This window comes from Corvus cornix, chromosome 10 (assembly GCF_000738735.6).
Source record: "Corvus cornix cornix isolate S_Up_H32 chromosome 10, ASM73873v5, whole genome shotgun sequence".
Lineage (NCBI taxonomy): Eukaryota > Metazoa > Chordata > Aves > Passeriformes > Corvidae > Corvus > Corvus cornix.
Window position 1 is genome coordinate 1,050,274 of NC_046340.1, and position 19,074 is coordinate 1,069,347.

At 49.2% G+C, this 19,074-nt stretch overlaps 2 protein-coding genes across 2 annotated transcripts in view; both read left to right on the top strand.

Moving 5' to 3' along the window:
• Positions 1-8,708, top strand: part of GNB5 (G protein subunit beta 5) — a 28,827-nt gene extending 20,119 nt beyond the window's left edge. The window contains exons 9-13 of the mRNA XM_039557429.1: positions 2,261-2,352; positions 2,474-2,522; positions 5,046-5,142; positions 6,129-6,295; positions 6,619-8,708. Coding sequence (XP_039413363.1) covers positions 2,261-2,352; positions 2,474-2,522; positions 5,046-5,142; positions 6,129-6,295; positions 6,619-6,630 — 417 coding nt within the window. The 3' untranslated portion in view covers positions 6,631-8,708. The remainder of the gene's footprint in view (positions 1-2,260; positions 2,353-2,473; positions 2,523-5,045; positions 5,143-6,128; positions 6,296-6,618) is intronic.
• A 3,154-nt stretch (positions 8,709-11,862) lies between these two features.
• Positions 11,863-18,266, top strand: BCL2L10 (BCL2 like 10). The gene is made up of 2 exons (XM_039557942.1): positions 11,863-12,345; positions 13,906-18,266. Exons 1-2 carry the CDS (start codon positions 11,944-11,946, stop codon positions 14,035-14,037), a joined length of 534 nt encoding a protein of 177 aa, XP_039413876.1. The 5' UTR covers positions 11,863-11,943; the 3' UTR covers positions 14,038-18,266.
• The last annotated feature ends 808 nt before the right edge of the window (positions 18,267-19,074 follow it).

Genomic DNA, 19,074 nt, shown 5'->3' on the forward strand with positions numbered 1-19,074 from the left:
TGGCACACAGCCTGGCAGTGAGGCAGGCCAGGCATAAAGGTGGCTGGGATGGGGCTCAGCTCCTTTTCAAGGTGATCTTGGTCTTTCCCACATTAGAAAGTGAGGGTGCAGATGAGAGCTGGTGGTAGCTGAGGGGCAGGTTGCTACCAGTAACTTTGCTGAAGGTACCAGTAGTAGCTTTGTTGGTTTCTGATCCCAACCAGCACTGGCCCAGGGCTGATCCTGTGTTTGATGATGGAAATGGCCCTTGTGCCAGAGGGTGCCAACCATGGCTTAGGGGTGCTTGGAGTCATGGTCTACAGAGTAAACCTGGACCTCTTCTGTTATGGCTCTTTTTATCAAATTTGTCTGGCCCATCAGGAGCAGAGTCCAGCACACTGGCCCAGTTTGCCTGCTGGTAGCACAGCTGCTCCGAAGCGTGACTGAAAGCTAATTCCATCCAAGTGCATTACTTCTCTTGGGTTTTCCTGTCACGGAGCTTGCTTCCCAGAAAGGATAGGTTCATTCTCCCTGGGAACAGCTCAGCTTATTATAGGGCAAGGAATCGCAAGCAGCTCTGGTACTGCTAAGAGAGTATGTCATACTTGTGTTGATACAGCAGCTTGGGCATGTCTGTGCTTACAGGCACTCGCTTAATTCATCACGTGTAAAACACCACTGCAGTGAAGACCTGTCTTGCATCGTGTCAGTGCAGGTACAGGCAGAACAGTATGAAGGTACGGTGGCATAGAGAGACTCCCTGAATACTGTTCCTCTGTAGGACAGTAACCTTGAGCTGGAATAAGCAGGGTCAGTATATCAGCATGTAGGCTGGGTGCTGTTACATTTAACGACCTAACTGAAAATTCCAGCCCTCCCGGGTGAGCTCAGGGCTGTGCCCCAGACTGTTTTGCTCAGTGCCCTCTGAGCAAGGCTCCTCAGCTGATTTGGATATCACTCAGGGGGTACATCTCTCCACAGCTGGTGGCTGGTTTAGCCTTCAAAACCTTAGGAGTCAAAGCACCAGCTTGTCAGATTGGTCTTGCCCCCAAACTCCCAGAGAGGTCATTAAGAATAGTGCACACGGAAGCAATATGAAGGGCTGGGCTTGGGCTGTGGTGGGGCTTTAGAGGGAAGTATGCTGGGTCCAAAATATTCTCTATCCTGTTTGTTTTCCCTTGTGCAGAAACCACAAGCTGGTGCCAAGGAGTATTACCTCTTCTAAATAATGACATCTTTACTAAAAACACTAGGATTTAATTTTAACAACAGAATTTTTTAAAAAAGAGAGAGACACATGTGAATTGTGAAGAGACTGTTTAATTTAATTAGCTATCATATTTGATTAAAATAAATAACGTGTGTGGCACGGTCTGGTGGGCAGGGCGCTCTGGCTCAGCAGAAGCAGCAGCCACCTGGCCTGCCCTGTGCTTCCCACACAGCCTCAGAGAGGCTGAGCCCCCGGAGCTGAGCCTGCCTACTGCCTGCTCCTCAGCAGGGGCAAGTTTGTTAAAATCTCCCATCACTCTTCAAAGCAAAGTCCATGTTCTTTTTCTCGTCACCACAACTGTGACAGCAGTAAGACACCGCAGCTGAGAGCTTGGCCCTACGGGTATGAGATGGTTCTTGCCCCAAGGACAGTGTAGACTACATGAGCCAAGCCCCTTGCCCAAAGAATTCAGGGTGCTGAGCACTGAGTGTTAAATGATCTTTTCAAAGCACAGCTTGGAAGGGCAGGTTTGAGCTTGAGGATGAGATGAAGTGCTGCTATGCTGTTTTCTCATCCCAACCACACCATCAAGCATGTGGGTGCAGAGCCCTGACACGGGTTAACTCTGGTAGGAGGCTAGGCAAGAAACCCTCTGGATGCACTGATTTAATTTTCTCTTTCAGTGTATGAGAAGAATTAGTTATAAAACTTTAAATGCTCAGTATTAGTTTTTTATATTGATCATGCTAAGTGGTCAGGGAACAGGTCAGTTGTGCAGCTGTGGTGTGGTGGGGCTGCAGACAGAGGTAGGGCAGCAGCACAGGCAGAGCAGGGTGGTGAGTGCAGGGCAGCATGGGGCTCCAGCCTTCATGAGCAACTCTGCTCCCACCTGCAGCTGCACAGGTGAGGGTGCCACTGCAGCCAGCTCTGGGGCTGCTTGCTGGTTAAATCCTCTCAGAGCTATGATGTTCAGAGCCTTTGAATGTAGCGGGCTTGATGACAAATATCAGACACATGAGGGGTGAATGTCACCATTTGCACAATTGCAGTGATATTTTTGTTCCTTACTAGGGATGTGACAAGAAAGCCATGGTTTGGGACATGCGGTCTGGTCAGTGTGTCCAGTCATTTGAAACCCACGATTCAGATATCAACAGTGTCAGGTCAGTATGTTTCTGGGAGAGGACACGTTTGCAGTGTTGAGCAATGTGCTGATTCTATTTCTGAAGTCTGACCTCATGCAAGTAATGTAATGTGTTCTGGTCTTCTTTCACTTGTGCACAGATATTATCCAAGTGGAGATGCTTTTGCCTCTGGTTCAGACGATGCCACGGTATGTTCATTCAGCAACCTAATTTAGGAAAATTCTGTTGCTTCCCAAGTCAGATTTTCCTAAAAGACTAGGTCACATCCACAGAAGACTTTTAGTGACTAAACTGGGCCTGTGACACCAAATTTGCAGAAATAGTAATCCTGTGAGATAAGATATTAAATACCATATATAACGTTATAGGGAAAATCATGTAACACTGTAGGTCACTTCTGCAAACTTCTCTACAAGAGGTACTGTCCAAATACTCATTTCAGATTCTCTATGTTTGAAGTTTCGTGACTAAAATTAGTTGTCTTACTGGAAGAGATTTGGCTTCATATAGCTCTTGGTCACAGCATGGGAGGAACCAGCTGAAGTGCTGCAGCTTGTGTCAGGAGAAGCAGCACGTCCCAGAAAGTGGAAGGACCATGGGCTCAGGGCAGAGCAGGGCAGATGAGGGCAGCTGGCCTCTGCAGCCCCAGGGTGGCCTTGGTCACACGTATCTCTGTGGGCCCTGACTCACTGCAGTGAGTCTCTGCATCCAGGGCGTCCTGGATCACACAGTGGCTCTTAATGGCTCTTGCTTATCTGTGAGCAATCTGCTAGGAGGGACTCAGAATGTATTGACAGGTAAATTTGATCAGCACAAGGTATACAAAATGCCATTTAGCTCCTGGTGCCCTCTGCCCCCAGTGATGCTCAGGGCTGATGGCTCTCCCTGCAGCTGGTGTGTCCAGGGGGAACCAGGCTCTGCCCCACCACAGCCCTGCAGGGACTGAGCTGTTGAGTGTAGCTTGAGGGCAGATGATGGGGAGGCACCTGGCACCTTACTTCTTCTGTTCACTCAAACATCACACTGAGTCACCTGAGAGCAGAGACTTTAGATAAAGTTCTATGCCCTCAGAGCATGTTCTGAGTCTGCTCCAAAGCTAGCTGAACTCAATAGAAACATTCCTTTTGTCTTTGTTGGATGTGGAGACATTCCAAGGCTCTTCCGGAGAGAGCGAATCCTGATTTTATGTTTTAAAAGCTGTGATTAGAAGTTAATGCCTCTAGCCCTGTGGTGAGCCCAGTGGCTCTCTGCACACGTGGATGCAGTACTATGAGCTCTTGAGATGCTGAGGGAATGGTACAGAGAAATTGTCCACCATTAAATTCCAGTGAAAGCACTCTCTTTTAACACCCAGTATCACAGGTTCTTATTTATTTATTTGATGGGTTTTTTCTTTTTTAACTATTCTTGACACCCCTGACTCAAGCAGGAGAATGGGAAATTCCACCTCTGTACTTTTGACAGAGGTTTTGGCAGTTTCCATCTACCTCATTCTTAAAATGAAGAGGTTTGTTTTTGCAGTGTTACAGAGTGGTATCGTTGACCTGATTTATATACTTGGGGATTCTGAGGAACAGATAATCCTGACTGGAAGTAATCCATAAAAGCATGCTCAGATGACAGTGTTGTCATCTGCAGTGACCCCAACTCCCTGTCAGGACAGTCTGACAAAATTTTTCATCTGTGTGGAGCACTGGGAGAGCTGGACTGCACATACCTGGCAGCCACTCCCCACTGCCCTGAGAATCAAACAGCCACTTCTTTATGTGCACACTTGAATACCAGCCACTTTTCAATAGGAAAGCCTTAATATTAGCAATCCCATCTGGCCAGTGTTTGCTTAAGCTTAACTTATTGAGGAGGGGTTTCAGTTCACATAGTTTCAAAAGTGCATTTTGATTTCAGGGCTAACAGACAGCCTTTCTGCATGGCAGTGAAGTTTGAAGTCTGGCAGTGAAGTCTGATACATGATTTCCATGTCAAACAAGCCCAATTTTGCTGGCAAATGATAAAAACAGGAAGTATAGGTTGTCAGAGGTGATTTGGAATTTTCCATGAGAAATGAAAACCAGAGATCTGCATTAAAATGTATTATTTCACTTGAATTATTTTCACATAGGTTTTTCAAACAGAGAGGCCTCACAGCAGGGCAGGGACTGTTTGTTGTCCTGGCTTACTCAGACCCAGGACTACCACCTAGGCTCCTCTGTGCCACATGGTCTGTGTTCTCAACAATGAGTAGAGACTTGATCCCATCTCCCAGGCTCCAGCTGTGGCTAAGCTGTTGTTTAAGAGGCTGTCTCCACATGCACCTCCCCAGCAGCAGGATGCCCTGATAAGTGTGAAACCACAGAGGGGAAGCGAGAGGGTGTGGGGACTCCAGTGGGTAGCCATGGTCCAAAGCCCACCACTCATGTCTTTCTAGCAGGACAGGCAGGAGGCTTAGAGAAGTGGCTTGAAAAAGAAAGTTCTTCCTGCAATGTATACAAAACAGCCTTGTGTTGCTTAGATCCCTGTTAGAGGATCCCAGCTGCAGCAGCCAGAAGCAGAAGGAAAGGAGGAAGCAGAAAGAAGCAGAAGGAAAGAAGCCAAGCAGCCGCTTCCCGTGATGTCTGTTAGGCTGCACCTCCCACTCCCACTTTTTCCAAATATTTTAGCCAGTGCTTCCAGCATTTACTGAGGCATGTGTGTTGGTTTTGTTTTAATCCTAGTGTCGTTTATATGACCTTCGTGCAGACAGAGAAGTAGCAATTTTTTCCAAAGAGAGCATCATTTTTGGAGCATCCAGTGTGGACTTCTCTCTCAGTGGTGAGACTTGAACTTTGGAGGTTATCATAGTGTTGAGATTTGAGGGGAACTGTAAAATTTTTCAGTTTAATTTGATAAAACATTTGTTATTAAAAGTTATCAAAAGTACTAAGTACCAAAAGAAACATTTAATGCATGGAAGCATTTTTTTTTGCCTCTGTAAAAATAATTACTCTTTAAATAACCTAGCTGGCTATTGCTTCGTTGTAGTGATGAAAAGTATTTTCCTGGCCCTACTGAAGGCAGGAAATATTTTGCCATTAACTACAGCTGGGCTAGAGTTTCACAATAATAATGAAAAACATTTCAAAGGCAACATGAAATGTAGCTAAACTATTAAGTGCAGTTACATAAATAGTTTTTAAAAGCATAACAAATGATTAATAGTAAAAGTGTATTAGAGGGGTATGAAGAAAGGGTCATTGCCACTTTTCACTGCAGATCCTGAGACATAAGCTCGAGTCTTGTCTCTCCCAGCCCAAGTGCAGAGCTCCCCAGTCACCCTGGGTGGGGATGAGTGGGTGGTGGACTGCCCTTCTCCTGGAACTGAGGCAAATGTCTCTGTCATGGTCACAAGCACCACGGCTTGTCCCGTTGGCAGTGAATCACCAAATTGTCTGTGAATCATTCAAGCATTTGTATTCAGCTTCTTGTGTAAGGTCTGAGTAAAGTACTGTTACCCTGCAATAGCTGTTAAAGCGCTCTTCAGTCTGTCACCGTTTGGAGTCATCCCCCATCTCTAACGTCTGAACACATTTTATGTAATTTAACTAAAACTGACAGTGCTTTTAACTAATGAACTGTAATTGTTCCAGCATTTAGCGTGGACAGCTCAGCAGCGGCAGGGCTGTCCCACGGGAGCACAGCTGGCCTGGGGAAGCAGAGCTCACGGGGTGGGCTTGGGGTGACCACTGTCCTGCAGAAGGCCCTGGCTGCGGTCAAGGCACGTTAAGCCCTCGCTGTGTAAAATCTCATTCTCTCTGCAGGTCGCCTGCTGTTCGCGGGCTATAACGATTACACCATCAATGTCTGGGATGTGCTGAAGGGGTCCCGAGTGTCCATTCTGTTCGGACACGAAAACCGTGTCAGCACCTTGCGGGTGTCTCCCGACGGGACCGCGTTCTGCTCGGGCTCCTGGGACCACACCCTCCGAGTAAGTGCCCGAGAACCCGCTGCGGGTGCTGCTTTCTGCAGCCGGTTAATGACCGGGGCTCAGGAGGAAGGCGTGTTAGAGGAAAACTGCTCTAGAGGAACTGAGGAGGGTATAAAACAGCGTAAAACACGAACAGCAAAGCCAAATAAAAATCCCCACCAAGTGCTAGCAGAACGGCTAAGTTTGAGCTTGCTGTTGGTTACATGATATCACTGCTGCTGATACTCTGTACCACTAATGTGATTGCCTCGCCAAAGCTAATTTAATGTTTGACAGAAGAGTCGCTGTCATAAAGGAGTGTTCGGCTCTCTCTCTTTCTACAGATCTGGGCGTAACCTGAGATCCCGTATGCAGAATCAAATGAAGACTGAAACGCCGGACTACAAAAACTGCATAAAGAAGCCATTCCTCAAAATCAAGTATTCACTACAGTACAAAAGGGTGACACTGAACCCACAGATTAACACAACTAGGTAGAAAATAGTCTGCTTGAACACATAGCAAACGTTGACTTGTAGTAAAACGAAATGTTTTAAATTTTTTTTGAAACTATATTCTTTTATTAGAATTAGTTCCATTATTTATAAAGGGACTTTTCTCCAAAGTCACCTGTATTATAGAATTGAGTATTTCAGTGCACATTATCTATTTATTTGCATGAATTTAGTTCCTTTTTAAAGTAAAAAAAAAGTCCTGATTTTATCGGGATGTAGCATAAGGCTTTGGAAACATTCCGTAGTAGCATATTGAATGTCGGTGTTGAAAAATGGAAAGAGAAACAATTCTGATACTTTATGATGGTGTTATGGATGACTGAACCTTGGCGGTAAGTAGAGGAGCAAAGGACCTACTGTGAAGGTACTGGCTGCTGCCATAAAAATGTATTTTTTGTACAGAAGAGAAATCCCTTCAATCCCTGTTTTTTCCTACTGTCTTTTTAGATAGAAATAAGTATTTCATCTCTGTTACCTGAATATAAAGAATCTAAATATATACAAACTGATAAACAGCAAAGAGGAGGGATATAAACATGATTTACATAATCATGAGGTAATACTTAACCAGTAGTTTCTTAGAAATTTTTAATTGTATCACTTGGTGAGTGAATTTTCTTTTACTTAAAGAAATGCTACATGCTAAGCACTAAGGGATACTACACGCTAAGCATTAAGCACCATTATACTGATGGTCAAATCTTTTCCAAGTCAGTCATAGTCATTCTATGACCATGATTCTTATTTGCATTTTGAGCAGTTCATACAACTTCGGCAAGGCAATGTAGCTTAAATGTATATCAAAGCAGTATATACCCATTTTAAGGTCCTTCTGCAATGTCAGAGCAGTTGTAAGTTCATGCAAATACAGGTCAAATCATACAGTCCTTACTGTAACAGTCATCTCCCACTGCCACGGACATGGTTTTGTCATAGCTGGACTTGAGAATGAGTAACAGTGAGCTGTTGAAAATCTGCTGTGAGCCACAGTCCTGCCAGGGTTTGAGACTGTGCTGACCAGAGCACATGAGTCCATCTGATCCAGGAGTCCCTGGTTTTCAGGGGACCAGGACAGCTGGCCACATTGCTGGCAGCATCCAGCCCTCTGTGTGAGCATGGCAATGCCAGATAGACTGGCAGGACCACCCCACACAGAAGTGATGCTGTAGAATCAAGATTTAATCAGATAAAGATGAGATACAATTAATTATAGAACCACTGTGAGATTATATCTGCATTCATGCATTGAAAGCTATTGCGACTAGAGTATGTCAGCTCTGCTCTGCCAGCAAGTACTGAGTCCTAACCTCAATATGAGAACAAAGAGCTGGAGTAATGCTGGGGGCTTGCACAGCCTGGCCTTTGAAATTCAAGTGGTGAGGTACAGCTTTTAATGTATCAAATATATGATTTACATTTAGACTGGAACAGGAGAGAGCAAGCTTACTGGAATGAGCCTGTTTACAAGCTCACTGGAGTTTGATGATAATATCCTCATTCTGTTTGCAAGTGGGATTTTTTTACAATAATATAAAAATCATATTAGAAACAAAGTCTCCTCATCCATGAAAACATTAGGTTCTGTGAATCCATAACCAGTTAACCTAAGACACTGACATTTATACCAGCCTTCCATCCCTAATGGAATAGGTCAGCTGTTTTCACTTGGAAAAGTCAACTCTGATGCTTTGCAATATTTGTGGCAAGCTATCCCTGTAACAAACTGAATGCACTATGGAAATGTCATATAGAACTCACTGTGCGATATGAGTCAATACACTGTACACATTTGATCAAAAGATTAATATTAATGTTTAGATAGTATTTATTGGCAAGATGTTTGTTTCAAACATAATACATTGTGTTGATACTTACGAACAGCCTAAATACAATAAATTGTATTTTACATATTGAGAACATGTATGTAGTAGTTCTTCCCATTGCTTAGGTATTTGTAATGGTGCCTTTTTTTTTTTTTTCCTTTTTTTGAAATTCACTTTTTGCACTGCAGTTTCTTAAATTATTTCTCCTGCAAAAATCTCAGGTAAAATCCAGATCTACAAGCAAATTACTTGTGGAATATCTTCTGGAAATACCCAAGGTGAACCACAGCAAACAAGAGTGAGCAGCCCTTGAAAGTATCTGAAATGCCATCTCAGCTCCCCCTGCATTCAGGAGGACAGAATTTAGATTGTTTTCCTGCTCTGAAGGATCACAGCTAATGTAATGTTCCATATCCTTATTGCCATACGCAGGAACAAACTGGAAAAGGCAGGATGTATGTTTTGTGGGAGCTCCTTGTGTTGCAGCAAGATGCCAGGGAAAAGCTGGGCACTGAAATGCTGTTGAGGGCTCAGGCTGTCACTGTTTGGGTCAAGCAGATGTGCAGATCACCTGGAGGTGCAGCAGTTCAGCTGTCTGCCTTGTCAGGAGAGAAATGAGCTGTGGCCAGCTTCCGTGGAGGTTTTATGGTCAGCCTGAAGGTGGCTGGTGGAAGAGCTCAGTTTAGCCACTGAAAAAAGCACCTTCTTAATTTAGGTGCATTGTTTCATTTCCTCTCTTCTGAGGGGCTGGGGAAAGTGCTGAGCTAGCTTGTTCTGAGTGACATCAGTGCCCAAACTGTCACCAGATACAGTGAGAATGAGTCTGACATTGCATCTTCCACTTGTGTTCTTGCACCGAGAAATGCTGTGGGTTTTGGACTCGTGTGTTGGGGAACGTGGGCTTGCCACCTGTGAAAATCACCTCTTTGTTCCTGAGGTAATGGTGAAAACATGAACCAGGATGGGCCTCAACTTCCCATCAGATAAATGACACTTAGAGGAACAGGACACTGAAGTACCCATTGTATTTTTTACTCAGTAAAGGCTGTCCAGGGAGGCTTTGGAAAACCCAGCGTTTTGAGATTTCCCTGTTAGTATGTCAAGCTGTTTGTGTCAGAAACACCTCCATTCCATAAACGTGTGGAGAGAAGGGAGCTGTAGCTGGGGCCGCACTATCAGACGGCTCTGTCCTGTTAACAAAAACGCTATATAAACAGGAAGGGTGGAAAAGGATATTGCTAGAGAAAGAGCAGCCTCTCCCTCTTGCACTCCTGCTGTGAGGAATGCAATAGGAAATTCCTGCTCCAGGATTAACAATCATAAGGAAAAATAGTGTGTAAAGCTCTTGTGAAAAGTAAAGATCTCGTTCCAGCTACTGCTCTAGCACATAAACAGACTGTATTTCCCTGCTTCAAAATAAAACAAAAGCCAAATACGGGGATATAGAACTAAAGTTTGCCTTCGGAGGGACTCCAAGGGATCAGGCCAATTCCTGATAGCGATCTGAGAAATTGCAACAGGATTGATTCCAACCACCTATTTTTAGATTTTCTGTTGGGGATGTAAAATGGAGACAGCTGTATCTCAAGATAGATGGAGTGAAGCCAAGCAGTCCTGTGCTGAGGCGTTGGGCACCTTGAGCCGGCCGTGGGACGCGAGGTGAGCGGTGCTCTGGTGCCGGCGGCAGTGCCTCTCCCGGCGCGGGCACAGCCGGGCTGTGCTGTGACACTGCGGGCACAGCCGGGCTGTGCTGTGACACTGCGGGCACACCAGGGCTGTGCTGTGACACTGCGGGCACAGCCGGGCTGTGCTGTGACACTGCGGGCACAGCCGCGCTGTGCTGTGACACTGCGGGCACACCAGGGCTGTGCTGTGACACTGCGGGGGCACAGCCGCGCTGTGCTGTGACACTGCGGGCACACCAGGGCTGTGCTGTGACACTGCGGGCACAGCCGGGCTGTGCTGTGACACTGCGGGGCACAGCCGGGCTGTGCTGTGACACTGCGGGCACAGCCGGGCTGTGCTGTGACACTGCGGGCACACCAGGGCTGTGCTGTGACACTGCGGGGCACAGCCGCGCTGTGCTGTGACACTGCGGGGCACAGCCGGGCTGTGCTGTGACACTGCGGGCACAGCCGGGCTGTGCTGTGACACTGCGGGGCACAGCCGCGCTGTGCTGTGACACTGCGGGCACAGCCGGGCTGTGCTGTGACACTGCGGGGCACAGCCGGGCTGTGCTGTGACACTGCGGGCACAGCCGGGCTGTGCTGTGACACTGCGGGCACACCAGGGCTGTGCTGTGACACTGCGGGCACACCAGGGCTGTGCTGTGACACTGCGGGGCACAGCCGCGCTGTGCTGTGACACTGCGGGGCACAGCCGCGCTGTGCTGTGACACTGCGGGCACAGCCGCGCTGTGCTGTGACACTGCGGGCACAGCCGCGCTGTGCTGTGACACTGCGGGCACACCAGGGCTGTGCTGTGACACTGCGGGCACAGCCGGGCTGTGCTGTGACACTGCGGGCACAGCCGCGCTGTGCTGTGACACTGCGGGCACAGCCGCGCTGTGCTGTGACACTGCGGGCACAGCCGCGCTTTGCCCCGCACCACCACCAGCTCCTCACCTGCAAACGGGACCGGGCAGGACGCACAAGGGGCGTACCCTGTGCCGAGCGTGCCGTGGGTCTGAGGCGGTGTTTATGGGAGCCTCGATGGGTTGTGAAGCAGCTGGTGGTGCTCGGAGCTGCCGGGGCACAGCGCGGGTGCAGGGAGGGGTCCCGCTCCGTGTGCTGCGCAATGACACCGCTCGGCCCGCCTTGTTCTCAGCCGCTTTGCTTGACACCAGCAGTGTGGAGGGCCCGACCTTTGCACCACGAAGGTCCTAATCCTAAATTTTGCCTATGTGCTCATCAAAAACTAAACGCCACTGCATTTACTGGGTAAATACACAATGCACTCACCCCATGACCCTGGAAAACCTACATCTCCTTTGAGGCAAACAATACAGGTTCGGGCGGGCCACTAATGTGGAACAGAAACAAAACCCAAAAGGAATTAAATTAAAACAAGTATTCGAGAGCCAGCACCCGATAACTGAACGTCTCCCTCGGCTGCCCAGGAGGCCCACAGCAACCCACCGCGGCCGCCCGTCCGGGGATGCGGGCGGACCCTTCCCGATGGGAACGTGCCCGGCTGGGCCCCGCCTCGGAGGAGGGGAGCGCCCGGGGCGGGCCGGGCTGGGCCGGGCCGGGCCGGGGCCGGGCGGAGGGCCCGCCCCGCCTCTTAGTCGGCGGCAGCTGCTGCTGCGGGGCCGCCGCCGTGGGCAGCCGCCATGGCGCGCTCGCTGAAGGAGGAGACGGCGCTGCTGCTGGAGGATTACTTCCAGCACCGCAGCGGCGGCGCCGCGCTGCCCCCCAGCCCCACGGCGGCCGTGCTGCGGCGGGCGGCGGCCGAGCTGGAGCGGCAGGAGCGGCCCTTCTTCCGCTCCTGCGCGCCGCTGGCCCGGGCCGAGCCGCGGGAGGCGGCCGCGCTGCTGGGGCGGGTGGCGGCGCAGCTGGAGGCCGACGGCGGCCTCAACTGGGGCCGGCTGCTGGCGCTCGTGGTGTTCGCCGGCACGCTGGCGGCCGCGCTGGCCGAGCGGGGCTGCGGCGACGGGCCGCGGTGCCTGGCCGCCCACCTGGCCGCCTACCTGGCCGAGGAGCGCGGCGAGTGGCTGGAGGCGCACGGAGGATGGGTGAGCGGGGACGGAGCGGCCTGGGGCGGGTGCCGGGACCCTCGCGCCATGCCCGGTTAGCGGGGCAGGGCAGCCCCCGGCTCTGTGCAGCGGCTCGTCCCAGGCGGAGACGTGCCCGTGTCGCTGCCGGCGATGGGCGATGGGCGTGCGCGGCCCCCGCGCCGAGTGTCCCCGGGCGCTGCTGACCATCGCGACACGCGGCGCGTCCCCGAGCGCTGCTGACCATCGCGACACGCGGCGCGTCCCCGAGCGCTGCTGACCATCGCGACACGGGTGGGTGCGCGCTGGCCACTGGGGCGCCTGCAGGCGCCCAGAGCCCTCCGCGTGGCCGCGCACGGCCCCGTTGGGATGCAGCCTCCTGAAACCGCAGGAGCGATGCTGCTGGATGAGGGAGCGAGTTTTGCCTTCCCCTCGGGTCCGCAGCCTGCGCGTTTCGGCGAGCAGGCTGGCACAGGTGGTCTCTCAGGTGTGAGCACACACCTGTCCCTGTTCTTAAGTCCACCTGTGTATTAAGGCACCCACCCTCCAGACCTGCGGCTCTTGTTCCTGCCTGTCCCGAAGCCAGTCAGGTCAAGCCTGGGCAAGGTGTGGGCATTTTGCCCCTCGAGATGCACACTTGAAGGAATGGCTTTTAAGGCGTGAGTGCAGCTCAGCATGTGTTTCTGAACAAAATGTCAGCTATCCCACAGAACTGCTCGTTTCCTATTTCCAGTCCTAGTGGAATACTTGATGTCAGTACAAATAAGTACTAAAAATAGAAAGGAGGGGAAGTAGCCACTGGTTTCGTTGACTTTTCCAGAGACCAAAATGAACTTGGTTTTCCAGTGGTCACTGGTCCTTCTGACCGCTCAGAACTGTGGTGGTTGGCTGCAGCATACACTGTCACTTGGCAAAATCGGATTGCCTGTTCGCACAAATTAAAGTGTAAAGAACAAAGTTCCGGAAGAAATTAGGAGTATAACTTGTTTACATAGACATCTGCGGAGCAGAGTTCAAACGCGACCATCTGGAGTTGTATTGCTGCCACTTCTGATTATCACAGTGATCTGGGAGAGCAGCTGCCAGCTTTGCTCTGTCATAGGTCAGCTCTGAGCAGTGTCCACCCGGCCCTTCCAAGAGAGTGTGTAATCAGTCCCACATCCACCGAGATGGGACTGGCTTTGGGCTCCTGTCTTAAAAGTGGAAATTTCCATATCCTGTGTCTTAGATGCTTTCTGAAACTTGAATGAGGAGGAACAGTGCTGGCAACTTCCATCAGAAACTTGCCTAAAAGGGCAAAAATATGTAATGCCACACCGAGCATCTCGATAGGAGGTCTCCAACTGTCTGCTGAGCAAAGTGTACAAACACTTGTAGCTATTCCTTTCAGTTGCCTTGTGCAAAGGCTCTCGCAAAATGTTTTTGCCTGTGCCCAAGGCTTAGACTTTCTGATTGAAGTAGAGACTTCTGCAGCTGACAAAGGCTGAGCTGGGAGGATGAAACTGTGCTCAAAGGCTTGTTAAAGAAATCTGGTTAATTGCAAGCTAAGCGACTGACATGTCCTCTCTCTTGCTGTTGCAGGACGGCTTCTGTCGCTTCTTCGGCAGACACGGCTCCGAGGCCGCTGAGCAGAGCAGCACCATCGGCAACGCCATCGTGGCAGCAGCAGCGGGCATTGGCATGGCAGGATTGGCTTTTCTCTTGGTGCGGTAGGCCCACAAACGGATCTTGCCATGGGAAAGTACTCTCAAAACTGACAATTTACCAGATTTCACTTTATTTTCTATAGAACAGACCCTCTAAGAAGAAGTCTATATTTTTAAACTGGCTCAGAAAACTGCCTCACCAAATCCATGACTATAAACTGCTTCACTCGCTACCCAGTAACAGCACAGACAAATGTGTACTAGAGCACTACTTGTGCGTGTTCAAAACCTGTTGTCTCCAAACATCCTCTGGACTTTCTGTTTCGAAGGTGTAACCTAAACTTTAGCATGGTTCATGTACTGTAACTTCTGAGTGCTTGATGTTATGCTAGGAAAACATTATGGTGGGCTTGCTACTAAACCCTCTGTTCAAGACGTCTTGTTTACGTGGAGGCAAGTCTTGGAACCCGCGTTCATTAATGCTGTAAAGTGGGCGAACAGTGGCTGTGATCTAACCTGGTTTATGGCTTCAAACGTGGTGTACAGCACTTGTACTCGAAAGGCAACTCATTTGTTGATTTAGAGCAATTGGTGCCTGTGATGCAAGAGGCATTAGGGCTTAATGTAACATAAGGCTGATTTCATGACACTACAGGAAGGTGAGTATTGATACAGGACAGTAATGGCTGCAGTACTGGTTCCTACTGAAAGGAGAAGAATTTAAATATTAAACCTTAATTGGTATATTGAAATCCAGTGGAGGCTGGAATTTCTCTGGATTTCCCTTACAAAGTGAGAATTTCCATATATCTTAATATATTTTTGAAGTATTTATCACTGTATAATACTTGTAGCCATGACATCTTTATTTTTGTTTAAAACTTAATGCTGGTTCTTGTCACTCTAGTGCGTATCAAGCGTTGTCTTGTTTGAGTAATATTTCACTCTGTTTTCAAAATGCTGTGTATTTCTTTCAGTGGTTGTACAAATTGCCTTATGTTTCTGGTAGCTTTTTAATAATGTTCCTGGGTTACTCACAATGTGTACAATTTTACTATGGTGACTTCAAAAGTGAATAAATGTTAAGTATTTTTATTTTAAAAAACCTTTCTGATTATTAGCTCGGATGGGTGCTGGTGCTCAGACAGTGAGTGTTTTGATGGTTACCTGGATGCATCAGTTTGTATTCACTGTATTGCTGGTGCTGTGACCCGAGACGAGGACTTGTGCAGCACCAGAGCAGTTTGATACCAGCCTTCAATGCAGTCCTGCAGTCCAAACTAGAGCTAAGGGGAAAATCCCATCCAAAAGGTCCATCTTCACCGCCGTGACTGGAAACAACCTGGTGGTTTTGTAGGCCAAAGCTATCCAGAGTTTACTAACACAGCTGGGTGCAGTCGGGCTCCTCTGAGAGCTGCTCCTGCTTGTAGAGGGTGACCGAGCTCTTGTTCCTTCTCTGCCAAGACTTGCTGCTGCCTCTCTTTCACACATGCATGCTTTTTTACTGAAACTGGAGTTTCTGATATGTGTTATGATGACAACTGTGCAATGGGTTGGTGGAGTTCAGCCTTCTTGGATTAGTCATACTGAGCAACTGTAATCTTTGAGGGTGTTGGGCTTTACTCTTTTAAAAGGTGGTCTCATGCCCCTGGCTCCAAGCTGGGGGCCCTGGTGCCTGTTAAATGCTGCAAGTCCATTGTTCAGCCTCCCTCCCTGGCTGCCTGTGGGCTCTGCCCTTTGAGAGGGTCCCCCTTGGTGGGGAGAGCACCCAGTGGGCAGCTGACTTCCTCTTGGGAGAGCTCAGCCTGGCAGCCAGGTCAGCATCACCGTGGCTGGCAGTGGCCACCCTGCCTGTCCTTGCACTGGGCGCTGGGGCAGGGGTGTGGCAGCCACGGCCCCGCGCTGGACAGAGCAGCGTTGTGCTGGCTGGCCACAGATGTGGGGAGAAGGACAAAAAGGGACATTCAGGGACGGTAAGTCCCGCGGAGGCAGGAAGGAGCTGGTGGTGCTCCCCCTCATGCTGCTGGCTCTGAATAAACGTCTGCTTGTTCTCCAACTTCCAGTTCTCTAAACTCCAGCTTGCCTCCTCTCAGCAAAAGGATTAAGGGTCCATGGTGTGCTCAGTTCCTCTCTCAAGTTCCTGCAGGGATGACGCCTGCGTGTGGCAGCTGAATGCTCTGGGCATCTGCCTCCGGTCATCCAGGAGGCTCCAGTGCCCGAAGGTTTGTCTACAGTGGGAGCGAGCTGGTTAGTCCTGGGAAGTGAAAGTAGTTTCTAAAACGTGGGATGCTTAGGGGGATATATGGTGAAAAGCATGGGAAACGACAGGGCAAGAAATAGTCTAAACAGAGGTCAAATGTCTCTCCCGTGCCAAACAGAACAAAGATAAAATATCTGTATCTTGATTTTCAGTGTAATCTGATCTGGCAGGCCTCACAAAAACAATAGCAGAGAGGATATTATGCTGGCTTTTACAGTGTGCTCTGGAAAAGTGAAAAGAACCCCCAACAAACCCAGCCTGGAAATGTCCTTTAACAAAGTCACATCAGCTTTTCGTGTAAGCCTGACCCTTTCCAAAGTGCTGCTTGAAGAGCATCTGCCACTCTTTTTGGCCTGGGAGAAGCTGGGAGTGGGCTTTCTAAGAGCCAGGAAAGCTGCGAGGCTGAGTCAGGAGGCTGCAGTGCAGCTCTGCAGAGAGGGGCAATACTGCCTGGAGCCAGGCTGCTCTGCTCTCTGCTGGGAGCCTGTGCTTGGTCCCCTGAGAGCAGGGAGCACAGCCCAGGCTGCTGGACCCTGGCACGAGGGGTCACTGCCCATCCTAGCCAGAGCTGTGCTCCCCAGGGTCTCTGCTGATGTGGGAACGTAGGATTGAAGAGCAGGACTTAAATCATTGAAGCCCCATTGATTTCAGGGCAGTTCAGACTAACTCACATTTGCATTTGTGATTTTTTAAAAAATGTTTATTTCAGTTTCAGCCTGCCAGTTTATCTCAATGAAGTAACGTATTTTTCAATTGAAAACTGCTGCTCATCCGCTTTTCTGCCTCAGAAAAGGGAAGCAAGATGCTGCTGTTCCTTCCTTAAAATGCAGAAGGGGAGTAGGTGGTGTTTCAGGACCAGGCTGTGTCTAATCCTCAGAGCAGCTTTTGGCTCTCCAGCATTGTTGTCCTCCCCGGGCTTGTGGTGGATGCAGCAGGCTCATCCCGTCTGAAGATGAGCACGTGGCGATTGCTGCAGGTCCTGCTGGGGCCCCAGCGTGCCTCTGCCTGCAGAGTGCTGGGTTGCTTCAAGGCACTGAGTGCTGGCAGGGTCTTGCATTTGAGGGAAAAGGAGGGGAGGGAAGGTGCTGGCTGGGCTCTTCCGTCGCCTGGCTGCTCATACCAGTTTGGAGTCTGCCCTGCTGTGCTGTGTATGCAGACCTTTGCAGGGCTGAGGGGTGGGGAAGGCGGTTCCCAGTGCATTGAGGTGCTCACACTGGTCTCACTGGAGCTGCCAGTGTCATCTGCTGGCGCTGCACCTGCTCCCTACCCAGTTCCCTTCGGAAGGGGCATCCATTGTAACCACGGGCCAAGGTTGCAGAGCTGTTGCAGCAGCCCAGCTGCTCATTAAAGGAAAAAGCAATTTACTCACCAGGCTTCTTAAGAGTGCTGAACTGGCCAGTGGGTTTCTTTTTGACTTGGAAGAAATGAGGCACTGTTAGAGCTCAGAAAACGTGAGCTGCAGGATGGTGTTATATGGCAGTTGGTGAGCTGCTTTGTTTTGGAATGCAAAAAATCTGGGCTGGCATGTCTCGCTGGAGGAATTGGTGCTGGTGCTGTGTCCTTTCCTGCCCATGCACACTGACCTGCAGGGTGGTACCCAAGCCTGGGTAGGACAGGAGAGCCCTGTTACAAATGACTTAGCAATTGGACAGCACAATAACCCCCAGAGAATCACTGGAAAGAAAAAAGGTCAAGTGCATAGCATTTATTCACATAATTTCACTTCTTGTGTTCATTCTGTTGAGATAATGAAAACAAACTTCTGGGTTTCACTTCTGTTTCTCCGGCTGCTTTCCGTACCAGACTCGAGCAGGGTTGTCCTTGCCAGGACAAAATGCTATGTGGGGAGAGCAGGCACAGCTGGGAAATTACTTGCTTTCAGGTTTAAAAAGTGTCAGTGTAATTACTTCTTAAATGCTGCCATTATTAGGAATGCTTTTAAATGTTGTCTTCAAACTGTTAACAATTATCCTGTCACTAACTGAAGTTTTTAAATGAGAACAGAGTTAAAAATAAAAACATAAAATCCTGATTTACTTGAAGCCAACTGTGGGAAGTCTAAAAATCAACTCTGTGCTGAACTAACGAGATCATTTTGTTGGATTTTTTCTCTGCCTGGGCTTGGTCTATTTGTTTAATTCAAATGAGAGGTGGAAGAGAGGACCTGGCTTTCCTTGTCAGAGGAGTCTCTTTCCAAGCAGGCTGTGTGTTTCTGCCCAGCCTGTGGGAAGTTTCTGACACTGGAACTGATACTTGCCCATTGGCAATCTCATGGTTTCTGGATGTTCACCCAAGCTGATGTATGTTGCACATTTCTTTCAGTTAAGAATTAAACCTGTTAAACTGAGTGCTTTAATTCGGTTGGGGCCACGCTGGCCATGGGCATGAGTGAATCTGTGGTGGCCTGTAGTAAGAGACTGCAGTGCAGGGCATTGGAAAAGCCTGTGTGCAGAGAGCCACTGTAGGCAATGCAGGAAGTTTGTGCCTTCTGGATTTAATCCCTTTAATGATTCTGACCTGTGATTACAGTTCACTTGAGGGAGTTCTTGTGTTTGACCCAACCTGCTCTTTTGTTTGTCTCTGAACAGCTCAGCACATGGTGAGTAACAGCAGGAACCCCACACCCTGCTTACAGCACCTGGGACCGTCTTTTTCTTGTTACCAAATGTGGCTTATACCCTGAAGAGGGTTCAGTCTGTGCTGCATTGCACCTCTGGGGGACTGGATGTGGCAGCTGGAGCCCTGCTCTGGGCAGCCTGCTCTGCAGCCTGACACCAAAGCCAGGAGTTCTTGCTGGCACTTTTAATTTGCAATGCATAATAGTAAAAGGGGAAAACCACTTGG

What these genes read in the sequence shown, in the direction of transcription:
- BCL2L10 (XM_039557942.1), top strand. Translation starts at nt 11,944, where the DNA reads ATGGCGCGCTCGCTGAAGGAGGAGACGGCGCTGCTGCTGGAGGATTAC. An exon ending in TGGAGGCGCACGGAGGATGG is followed by an intron (nt 12,346 to 13,905) that starts GTGAGCGGGGAC and finishes TTGCTGTTGCAG; the next exon opens with GACGGCTTCTGTCGCTTCTT.